Source organism: Orcinus orca, chromosome 1 (assembly GCF_937001465.1).
Source record: "Orcinus orca chromosome 1, mOrcOrc1.1, whole genome shotgun sequence".
In the NCBI taxonomy this organism is placed as follows: Eukaryota; Metazoa; Chordata; class Mammalia; order Artiodactyla; family Delphinidae; genus Orcinus; species Orcinus orca.
In genome coordinates, this window is record NC_064559.1 from 122,030,159 (window position 1) to 122,042,854 (window position 12,696).

The 12,696-nt window shown below is 30.0% G+C and overlaps 1 protein-coding gene across 1 annotated transcript in view; it reads left to right on the forward strand.

The window, feature by feature from the left end:
* COL11A1 (collagen type XI alpha 1 chain) overlaps positions 1-12,696 on the forward strand; it is a 195,456-nt gene that overhangs the window by 63,913 nt on the left and 118,847 nt on the right. The window contains exons 5-10 of the mRNA XM_004263094.3: positions 1,004-1,132; positions 6,777-6,893; positions 7,500-7,589; positions 9,544-9,798; positions 10,552-10,614; positions 11,984-12,025. Coding sequence (XP_004263142.1) covers positions 1,004-1,132; positions 6,777-6,893; positions 7,500-7,589; positions 9,544-9,798; positions 10,552-10,614; positions 11,984-12,025 — 696 coding nt within the window. The remainder of the gene's footprint in view (positions 1-1,003; positions 1,133-6,776; positions 6,894-7,499; positions 7,590-9,543; positions 9,799-10,551; positions 10,615-11,983; positions 12,026-12,696) is intronic.

Genomic DNA, 12,696 nt, shown 5'->3' on the forward strand with positions numbered 1-12,696 from the left:
CTAAAATTTTCATCAGGCTCTAAAGAGCTTATGTTAATCAGACGTAGAGAAAGCTGAAGTAACTTTGAAATTATTCAAAATGATATCAGGAGTTCTGTGAATCAGACTCATGAGCTCAGACTTACAGGGACTTGAATCACCAAGTCAAATGGATATTAACCCAGACATTCTTCTAGGACTGAATATAATTCTGAATTAATATGGTCATGACCCATAGATTTATATCAAACTAGTTTCATGTCAAATTAGACCCATGTGGAAATATTCAGATGGGTTTGAGAGAAAAATATTTGATCTTCCTCTTGTTTACACAGTTTCCAGAACCTCCTGGAACTAAAACTCTTTAGATAACCCTATTAATTATTTCTAATGTTTACTTTTTATTAAAATTATTCAGATTTCTAAATAAGTGAGTTTGATATATGCTTAGATGCTCCATTTTTAACAAAAATATGCCAAAAGCAAATATGCTTTTTAATTTGGATTTTTCTGGTCTCTGCATTTCTCATTCATATTTGTAAGTAGAAATTTCTTTTGATATTCAGTTCTCTAACAGAACTCAATAGTTGGATCTATATTTTCATTTAAAAATTCTTGTATAAACTTGCTTAAAAAATAATTCAATCGAACTCTTCCATTATTTAATATTGGAAATACATTACAGTTTTATAGTTTTAAAATCTTACTTACTTTTTTATTAGCTTATTATTCACATTTCATTTGTCTATTCCACACAGAGTAAACTGTGAATGCAGTTAAACCAAGTTTTAGCAAACAGATGAATATACTATAGATTCTCTGAACCACAATATAGCAGAAGATCTGATTTGTTAAACAGGTGTGAATTTCTCTCTCAATCCTATAGGACTGTTTTTAACATTGAAATGTAAGCGATTTCTTCTCATATTTAAAGATGAACTACACTGTGTCTTGGATAAATCTTGTTCTGGATATATGTGTATTCAAATATGCTGACTACATAACCATGTTTGTTTCTTGGCAGGGGGACATCCAGCAGTTGTTGATCATAGGTGACCCCAAAGCAGCGTATGACTACTGTGAGCATTACAGTCCAGACTGTGATTCCTCAGCACCCAAGGCTTCTCAGGCTCAGGAACCCCAGATCGATGAGGTGAGGACCGTAAGGTCAAGGGCAGATTTTCTCATTCCAATGGTAAGGACATAGGTTTGCAGTTTGTAGGCTCACCTCCATTTATTCACTTTTAATTAAACTTCACCTTGTATTTATAGTGTTTTAACGTTTCTAAGAATATGTGATTTAAAGAAGATTTTTGGTGTTTGTTTCCATCTTAAGTATTTTGTTACATAATTTCTTAAAAATACAGATACTTCACATATACTGCGTAGAGGAGCATATTTTATTTGGAGGGAGATGAGAAAAAAGATAATTTCTCAAAGATATATTTTGTCCTTAGCATTTCAGTAATTAAAACAGCCTCAAGACAAGGGTAACTATTTTCTGGCATACTTGCCATATCCACGGGCCTTTGGCAATTCATGCAGATAAGAAAGGGACTTTAGTGCTATCTTAAAGTTGTCAGGCTGAGTTGAATATTTAGAGGGATTTTTTTTTCCATTTCTGTAAGGCTATGCTATATTGATATGTAAGTTTTCTTTTTCTTGCATAAGATTTGATACAGAGAGCAATGAAATGAAAAGCATTATGAACTGATTGCCGTAACTAAATATTCATATTCTTTGATTAATATTATGTCACTTTATTTGAAACTTGGGTGTGAAACCATTCTTCCATGCTATTTTTGCAAGAAAATTCACCATAATGAAATTTGACTCTATTCTCTCTCAAACCAAAAATAAGTACATTTAAGTTAGCCATAGCAATTTTGTCAGACTTGAATATCCCCAAAAACAAAAAAAATATAGTACAGTGTATGCTTTATGCAGGTTTTTAGATAATTCTTTAATGTGAATTTTCTGGAAATTAGAAAGCAAATACTGGAAGGAATTGAGTCTTTAGTTAGCAGCAAATCTATATTTTTATTTTTTTCTCAAGGTGAAGAGTTCTAAATTTTAGAAGGTGAGGGGGGAAGTTTAAAGACATCAAGACTGTCCTTATGTTTGAAAATAACTCAAATAGCTTTCTTCTTGACTATTAAAATACTATTAGATACCATCTTTTGAGTTCTACTATTTAGAATAGGTTAGGATCTTATCTCTTAATTTTAATTTACTGTTATTTCTGCATGATAATTCAATTTGGATTTTACCATTTAAGTGCTTGAAATATATTTTTTGACATTACTTTCCTTTTTGAGGTATGATAGTGAATTCTGTTGCACTGATCTTTTCCATGACTTTATATTAATGTTTTTTTAAAACAGGATAAAGTCTTAAGAAGCTAACAGGAAAGCAAATATGAGAGAAAAAAGAGAAATTACTTGGATATTTGTGTTTGCTTCTTTCAGTTCTCAAGTGCTTCATTCTTTTTATTACCTCATGATTTATTAAAACAGTCTGTGAATTCCCTCATGATTTATTAAAACAGTCTGTGAATTCCAAGAAGATAGGTAAAATGTCCATCAGGTTTTAGTGTTTTTATATCTTAGAGATTATGTGGTGATTCAATATTAAAATTTATAACATTTAGTATGGGTGTTCAAGATGGGTGAGTTTTATTTTGCTTTTGTTTTAAGAAAGATAAGTCTTGTTCTTTTTAGTAACAGATATGGCTCTGATTTTTGGAAGAATGAAGGTATGCATTCTTATTATATCACCTTGAGGTGTTTTATTCCCATGTTTTAATGCTATTACATTAGGTAAGCAGAGTTGTTTTAAAGCAAAATAATATTTTTAACCATTTTTGTCTTAAATTCATTTAGAAGTAGACTTTCCCTTTTTGACCTTAGTTGTTGATTCATAAATTTAACATTCTGTTGATAAATCAAACTTGTTTTTACTGGAAGCAACTGATAAGGAAAAGAGCATGCTGCTATAATAAAACCTTCATGAAAATCTGGTTGGGTGATGCAATAATAGCATTTCTTACAGTTTCTATGTTGAGTATGTCACAATGAAAAGTTTTTTTGAGGAATCAGCTCTCACTTTTTCCCCCAGTACTAAATTACATTGATACTTCAATAATAAGATAACTATTATATACTAGTATGAAAAACACCTGGTTAACAGAATTAGCAAGCCATCCTTATATTACTTTTGAATGATAGCCATTAATACATTATATTACAAATATGCATTTTAATAATTGCACTACAGATGTTTTACCTATACAAAATAGCAATGCAATGTTACCAGTGAATAAAGAACATAAAGTGCAAAATAGAGCATCAAACATACATGTTGTACTTTATATTGCTTAATTTATAATTAATAAATTTGAAAAATTGCATATTTATTATTCTGATTTGGATTAATAAATATATCAATTTATTTTATAAATTAACTCAAATGTGTTTTATTCAACTTGTGCTTTTGTATAGTTCATATCCTCTAAATAACATATTTTAATTCATTGTTAGGATTACATTTTTTATGTGTTTGGCACAGTATCACATCATCATCATAGAGTGAAATGTAAAATGAAGATAGATTTAGACATAGTGATAATATCAAACTGTTATTCTATGTGAACCTCCACAATACCATTTATATAGCAAAGTAACTAATATTAAAATTATGATGGTTTTGTATTAAACCATCGTGTTAAATTATCCTTATATCTTAATAAGAAATTAGATGTTAAATCTACATATGGTTCTTTCTTAATGTGCTACACAGACTACAATGCCCTTTATACACTAGGCAATTGATGTTCTTCTTTTTAAATATATACATAAAGGATGGAAAAAGAAGCAGCAAGGGAAAAACAATATTTTATAAAGAAATTTCTTACCTTAATATTTTTTGCCCTCAATATTTATCATATATTCTAGTTCTCAAAGACGTTCAGGTATTTACTTATGCCACTATTTTTCTAACAAACTGAATAAGAACAAACTTGACATTTCTAGAAGAAGACCCTTTCTCCTCACATACTATAACTTATGCTAGGCAACTCACAGATCATAGGTGAGATCTTTCCATCACTGCACGTTTTTTTGCATATATACATCTGATTGATTACAAGTAGTTCTCTCTTCTTTACCTGTCTTTGAGACACCCCCAAATTCCATAGTAAGAAGGGAGAATCATCTCCAAAACTAGGTTGTAAAGCTTCGTGTAGACCAGCAAAGTCCTAAGTATATCAATACCCACCAGAAGGGGCATGTTGTTTAGATAAAGAAATAAGGAGAAGAGAAGCAGTGATTCTTTTCACTGACTGCTGATGGCTCTAAGAAAAACATGTGCTTTAGTGCCTAAGCAGGTAAGCATGTTACTGCCTTCATTATTCCACGACCACAGCTAGTCTGCTTGATCTCCATGTGGAAAAAGTTTAAATAGAGGAGAGAATTATGGAGGTTGGAAAAGGTTTCCTCCTATAAGGAAAAAAAAAACATGATATAAAGATAGTAAAAGTAATTGGTGCTTTGAATATCAGGCTTCATTTAAGATGCATTTAAATTGTCCATTTTTACAGTCCTTTATGCCTTTATATATTGTCTTATGTTTTTACAATTCATCATAGATACATAGGATTCTGAAAAGTCTGCTTAATTTTAAAACTCTAAAGCATAAATTAGCCTGGCTAATCTTTTTTCATGTTTTAACTTCAAGCTGCCAGCTAGTAATTATATAAATCCACTATTTCTTATTCCAACATGTGTGACTATAACTATGGAAAAAAACTATTCATTAGACAATATTCAGTTTCCATTAATTATTTTAATATGTATCTAAATTCAGTATTTAATTGTTTTATTTATTTAATGATGCTATTGATTAATACATACTTTACCTTTCCTAGAAATAGTCGGCATTATATCTTGCTTGCAGAGTCATGAAGAAACACAAATGTTCAAAAAGTTATATATGCATTCTTCTATTTTAACAAATTCTACTCAAATACTAACTAGAATGAAGATTTGTTGAAGTCTTTAAAATGTATATTCAAGGAAAATTAAACTATTGCTAGATAGGTAAAATTATGAATTAATTTCAATTAATTTAATCAAATTGAAGTTTTGACAATCATAAACACTGAAAGTATGTCTATATATATCAATATGACCTTCAGCTGAACCATCTAGAAAAGTTTCCTCTAGTGAGGGTATTTCATTAAGGGCCAGATATACAATATTGCCAGGGGGTCAGTTTTGAACATGTCTCATTATATGTCTTTGTGAAATTTGCACTCATTTGCATTGCTATATCTAATAGAGCTTTAAAATTAGAAGGCACAGTGATCACAGTTCTCTAAAAGACATGTGGTGAAGAGTTATTTTTCTGGCACATTAAAAGAGATATTTTGTCAATTTGAAAATACCAAGAGAGGTCCAGGTGGGATATAATGAAAATGTGACCAAATATAATACTTAGGGAATTTCAAATAGGTTGCTTTTAGCATATATATATATATATATATATATATATATATATATACACACACACACACACACACATAGGTATATATGTATATATACACACATAAATATGTATTATACATAATAAATATATGTATACATATATATAAATGTATATTATACATAATAAATATATATGTGTATATATACATAAATATATATACTTATACATAAATATATATTATAAATAATATATAAATATATATGAGTTTTAGCTTGTTGAGTTTGCTGCTTAGTATCTTTTGTTATATATGATCTTAATGGATTTACAGTTATTTTAATTAAAACCAATAATTAAAATATGTTTCACAATACCTATGTTGGTGTTTAAAAATTAAAATTTTGATAGAGGTGTTTGGCTCTGAAGGTGAGCAAGCATGTTATTTACAATATTAATGATTGTATTGCACATCCCTCTACTGAGAAACATACCTTTTTCTCCTAAATTTTTTTTTAATACAGAATAATCTAGTATTCCATTTTTCAGTTTGAGTTACATTTACATGGTTTAAGGTATCTAAGTGTTATGCTCTTTTTTCAATAGAAAAAATGCAGTATTTGTAAAACTGAAATGTATTAATTATAAACAGATCTAATTTTGAATCTTTTAATGGTTCACAAGTATTCTGTGCTCATTTTGATCTTAAGTAAGTCTATAGCAAATTAGTTATTTCTGAATAAACTTTAGATTGTATTTTTACATCGGTTCCAGTATTCCAAATAAAATATAGACTCATTTCATGTTCCTCTGTTCCCTTTCGTTTCTCTCCCCTTTCTGTCTCATAATAGATATGAAAATTCTTTCTTGCTTGGGAAGACTACTCTCCATACATTTATTTTTAAACATGTAGTTTAATGGGAAAAAAAAGGACCCATTGAAATTGCTGTAAGATAAAGGAGGCTTATGTGCAATTTTTACAAATCAAAATTAATGTGACTATTTAACAACTATGTCCAAGTATGTAATTGCTATGTTTGAATTAATATTCAACAATTAAAAGTTTGAATTAATATTCTAAACTTTAATTTCCTCACAATCCTAACCACTATTCTGCTCTTAGAAAACCTGCTTTGTCACTGTTATTATACTCTGTATAAGACAGTATTACTTCTTGTAACACGAAGTAATATTTAAATAACAGTATTTACTTGTCTCTTAACTTTTACTAGTAAAAGTTAAGAACATGATTACCACTTTGTTAATAGTATTACCTGCAACTAACAAAATTGCCTGATATTTTTTCCTTTGCGATGTAGTATGCACCTGAGGATATAATGGAATATGACTATGAGTATGGGGAAGCAGAATATAAAGAGGCTGAAAGTGTAACAGAGACTCCCACTGTAACTGAAGAGACAATAGCGCAAACCGAGGTAAAAGCAAAGTAGCGCCTTTGTGTATGGGGTCCTGCTGTTTGTCATCCTGTGGTTCCTTATGTCCACTTTTCCTCAAACTTATCATAAACCTTTCATTCATCTGATTTCTATGACCTGATAACTGTGATTTTTATTGACAGTAGCTGTCCTGAAGGAATGATGCCCGGTTTGCTTTGCTTATCCTTCCTTTCATCCATGCTCTTTATTTCCCTTTTCATTTTATTTATGTTTTCCATTCCATCTTTCACCACATTTTACAGAAAAAGAAATTCAATTTCAAAATGAAGACGAAGACAGTGGCCACTAACTCAAAGAAAAAGTCCAAAAAGTTTACACCCCCTAAATCTGAAAAATTTGCAACCAAGAAGAAGAAAAGTTATCAAGCAGCAGCAAAAGCCAAGCTAGGGGTAAAGGTAGCAAAGAAAAAGCAATCAAGATCTCTCCTAGATAAGCTGGAAGATCTCTGATGATGAGTCATTGTCCTAACCCAACTAGATAAATACTCATTTGGCTAATACGATACCCCAGTTAAATCATGATTTCCATAGATTTTGGATTACCTTACATTTTTACTAATTGATTTTCTTTTGAATTTACCATTAGGCAAATATTGTTGATGATTTTCAAGAATACAACTATGGAACAGAAAGTTACCAAACAGAAGCTCCTAGGCGTGTATCTGGACCAAATGAGGTAATGCTCATAGACAGCATTAAATTTTTAAAATGTGTAATATTTCTTGGTATATTTCACTCTGGAAGAATCTATAACCTCTGAAAAGTTTGACATTTTTATTCTTTTACTGAGGTAAGAGAAACAATAGAATTGGCTCACTATTACTAAAAACAGTTCATTTAAAATTAATGGCAATTCAGATTTTGCATGACTCTTTGCTTCATGCAAATGCTAAATTGATCAAACTGAATTGACTGCTATCATTTTCTTGATTCCTCCTGGGATTGAGCAAGCTTCTCAAAATGTTGTGATTAAGGGTATTCACAACATGACCCTTCTGTGAGGAGGAGAATCCTCTAAAGTAACAACTGTATCATCAAATGATACAATTAGAATTTACTCCATCTGACCAATAATCATGCATTTTTATGACACAAATATTTTGAGAAAATATAGTCTTAGTTGGTTTTAGTGGCTATTTACATTTTCAAACTTAATTATGGTTAAAATATTATATCTTAACCTTTTCCAGTCCTTTCTATGAAAATGTTTAAGTACATACAGGTACAAATAGAACAAATAGAACAATCTTCCTGAATTTCATACTATGCCTATATTCTGATTATGAAAAAAATAAGTATACAATTCAGTTTAACTGGTATGAGGAATACCTGAATCATTTTAATTATTAAAAATTTATATAACATGTGTCCCAGTGAGGCAAATTAACTGAGTGAGACTTTATATGCAAACACATAATTTAGAATAATAACATTTTAGGGTAGGAACCAATTTCAAGTTTCATTTAGTCCAAAATAATCATTTTCCAAAAATGGTTATCTTGATTCAAGGTGTTTATTTATATACCCAAATTCATTCATCTTTTGCTCAGATCTATGAACATAGTAATATTCTGATCCCAGATGATATGCACCCCCTAATGATAGTATATACTCATTGTTTAAGAATACAAAAATATTATGGTTATTGGACATTTTATTTTAGTTAACAATCACTAAATTAATCATTTAGCCACATTTTTCATTCACATGACTTTATGTAACACTACGTATTATTCAATATTGTTCTATCATCTAGATTCACTATGTTATAGCAAACAAGTTATTTATGAAATTCAAAAGTAGCAAGATAAATTATTTAATTTATCAAATTTATTTAATTTATCAAAATCATATGGCCCAAAATTACCTAATAAATATCATTCAGATTTATGCTATTAATGAGAATTATTTATGAAAAAAGGAAATTATACTAGCTTTATTTTTCTATATCTCTGAAATAGTATTTTTGATGTAATTTTTACTTTTAAGTGAATAATCTCATACTCTTTATGAGACTACACGGTGACATATTCTATTGTATTAAATTCTGAGGACTATAATTTACATTTTATTTGCTATAAAGAACTCTTTGGTGATATAATACTTCCCTACATTCTAGATACTCTGCATAAATATTGCAATGATAAATCTCAATATTGGCATTAATATTTTATTTTTCGGATTGAGAGTCAAACTTACATGACTTTTCTGGTAGCAATTATATTTCATTATGAGGTTCTGTGAGATTTGAAAATTAAGCAAAGCTTTAACTATATATTTTCTATATATACATATATATATATTATTCAAGTCAAACTATAAAGTAAATATCAAATTGCATAACAAGTTTTTTCCAATGGAACAAGCAAATACACATGTTGAATCTATGTGAATATTTGCAGTTTATTGGCAAAAGTTCTTTGAAAGCAATATTTCCTTGTACATACCAATGTACAAAAATATTTCTTTCAATAATGCTGAAAGGCTGTCTTTCCCAGCTTTCAGACTTGCTTGAGTAGTATTCAGACCACTTCCTGTCACATTCCATCAAACTGTAATTGCAAATGCTTACCTTGCTTTACTAACAGTAAACTTCATGTTCTCCAATTCCTTGCAACTTAAATTAATAGCCAAATCCAGTTGAAGAAGTATTTACTGAAGAATATCTAACTGGAGAGGATTATGATTCCCAGAGAAGAAATTCTGAGGATATGCTATATGAAAACAAAGAAATAGACGGCAGGGACTCTGATCTTCTGGTAGATGGAGATTTAGGCGAATATGATTTTTATGAATATAAAGAATATGAAGATAAACCAACAAGCCCCACTAATGAAGAATTTGGTCCAGGTGTTCCAGCAGAAACAGATATCACAGAAACAAGTGTAAGTCAGTATTCTGCTCTGTGTCATTGTATGTCTTATTTCTGGAGTACTTTCGTGTTCATCTTGATGTCTTTTCAGGTTTAAAATGTAGGTTATGTTCTTATATAAATCATGAATATTTATCACTACTAGGTTACCTTGATAGGTTCTTCCTCATGGGGATCTTCAGCAGTTGTATCTCAGGCCACACTACTGGAGTCTTCATTTGAAAGAATAATCTTTAATAGAGTTGTATAAAAGTTTTCTTGGCATTGATAAGATTAAATTACAGTCATTGTCATTCTGGGTACTAAGACTGTTTTCTAATTTTTAGACTGTTTTATTTATTTTTCTTTTCTGGTGATGCTCAGGAATGCACCATATTAATTATCATTTTATCATTATAATTATTATTATTTAACCTTTTGAACCCCTTTACCCATTTCTTCCCTCCACCTCTATTTTATTGAATTTAATTTGATGACACTTTTTGCTTAGTACCTTGGGATAATAATGAGGTCGACAGATATCTTTATCTTTTTATAATGTGTCTTTAAGAAACAATTGTTCAATCTCATTCAAGATTTAGCATTAATGTTCATTGTGTTTCCGTTTGTATATTTTCAGTATTTAAAACTTTAATAGGTTTCTATGTTAAAAAACACATTTTAATAGATTGTTTTAAATGCACTTAGATGATTAAATGATCTTTTAAAAATACTTAAATGGCCTTATTTACTTAAAGACAGGCTGCTTGAATTTTTCACTCAACAGATAAATGGCCATGGTGCATATGGAGAAAAAGGACAGAAAGGAGAACCAGCAGTAGTTGAACCGGTAAGTACTGGTATGAATACATTGTAATAGTACCATTGAAAATTCTAATGTCCGAATGTTTATAATGCCACAAGTAATGAGTTAGTAAGGCCAGTTCTGGCAAGTAGAATTTCAATACACCAAAAAAATATAGAGATACAGAATTTTGGAATTTGAAACTAGCCGACAATGTTTTAGTCTAATTCTCTCATTTAAAAACTAAGAAACCTAAGACCTAAAGGGTTCAAATGTTTGGCGGTTGAGATATGACCAGACTTTACCTCTTCTATTTTCCAGTCCAGTGATTTTCTCCTCTAATTTCTATAACTTAACATTATTAGAAATATATTATTTGACATAGTACTTATTTGTTTCATATTCAAATCACATCATGTAATAATATGAAAACGTTCTTTTTAAAATTTGCTTGCTTTTCTTCCATTGGAAAAAATCTTCAAATCACTTCAAAAGTGACTTGAAGATTTATATTAATGTTACTACCACTCAAGATATTGGTAAGAAGCAAATTCTTACTGGAAGTCAATTTTACTGTTGTTCTCCCTAATGAGCAATTTGGGAAAAGTATTGCATTAGAACTAAAGGAAGTATGTTTAACTATTTGCCTCAAGCTAATGAAAATCATTTCAGGAACTACAAGGATGTAAAATTTTTATAAAAGATGGAGGAGATAAAACTATAAAAGATGCATCTCTAAGAACATTGTTATCTGTTTATTACTCCAAAATCTGAGAAAGCACATCATATGCTCACCAAAGTCTTTAAAAATAATTTTTCAGAATAAATTTGTCCTTGTTATGAAAATTTACAACCAACTTTTTAAATGACAAGACAGTTTTCAACAGTAGAATCATAAACTTTCTAGAATTGTGTTCTTATCCTGAAATAGTATTCTATTCTCTTGTCTTTTTAAGAACTTATATTTATGTCCAGTTCTTTAACATGGACTTTTCTCCCCTTTCCCTGAGTTAAAGTGCTTAGGTGCTGCTTTCTTCCATCCTTTCATTCACACAGCAAATATTTATCAGGTTCTTGCTTTGTGCCTGGCATTATTCTGGGTGCTAGGGAAAACTTGGTTAAATGTCTTTGCCCTCTTGGGGAGCACTTAGCATATTCTCTTTGTAATATTACTTACCTGAATATTTATTTCCTTGCTAATTAGTTCACAGATTTTCTCAGGACAGGGATTATGTCTTCTATCATTTTTAATTTCCTCCCTTCCCCATGCAAAAATGCTTGTAATTGTTTTATATGTAGGAACAGATAATTTACCTTTTAAAATGCAATGATGTGGTGCTTTCTAAGAGCCAATTAGATAAGAGGTTAGGGGTCACATTGCCCTAGTAATGACTCTATCTTTTTTTAACTGTAGGGCATGCTTATTGAAGGACCACCAGGGCCAGCAGGACCTGCGGTATGTAAATGTTTTAAGATTATTTTTGTCTTGATTTTTTAAATAATCAGATATAAGATTTCTATTACACTGTTGAATTTATACATTTTAGACTAATTTGAGTATTGAATTATAGAGGCAAATACTTGGTCAGAGGACCCGGTGGCCTTCAATCGCTTTCTGATTTGGCTATCCAAATGATATTCTTTTGAGAGCTATGAAATTAAATTTTGTTTTAAATATTTTTGTTGCTTAAATATCTCTGACTTTTCTAACCTCATCTTCAATTTTGTGCCTGAAAGTTATAAAAGTAAAAAAAAAGCCCTCTTTTTTTTTTTTTTAAGAGGTATAGATATATCTCAAAGAAGAGAGCTGAGAATTCTAAGTGGACTGTAGCTGCCTTATCTGTACTTCTGAATGGAGTGACTATCAGCTTCCATTGTCATTTCCTAATAAGGCTAATGTTACTCATCAGGGTGTCTTTATTGTCAGGTAGTTTTACTGATCTGACTTTGTAAGAAATCCTCTTTCTTTTGTGGAATTAATTAAATTCTTGTCATGTGAAATAAATATATTATACTGATGCCTTTAAATACTTTTACCCATAAAGAATATAAATGATTTCTACATTTCAACTTCACTGTCACATTTTTGTAGTCTAATTAAATGAGTATACCATTTCTTCAGTAAGA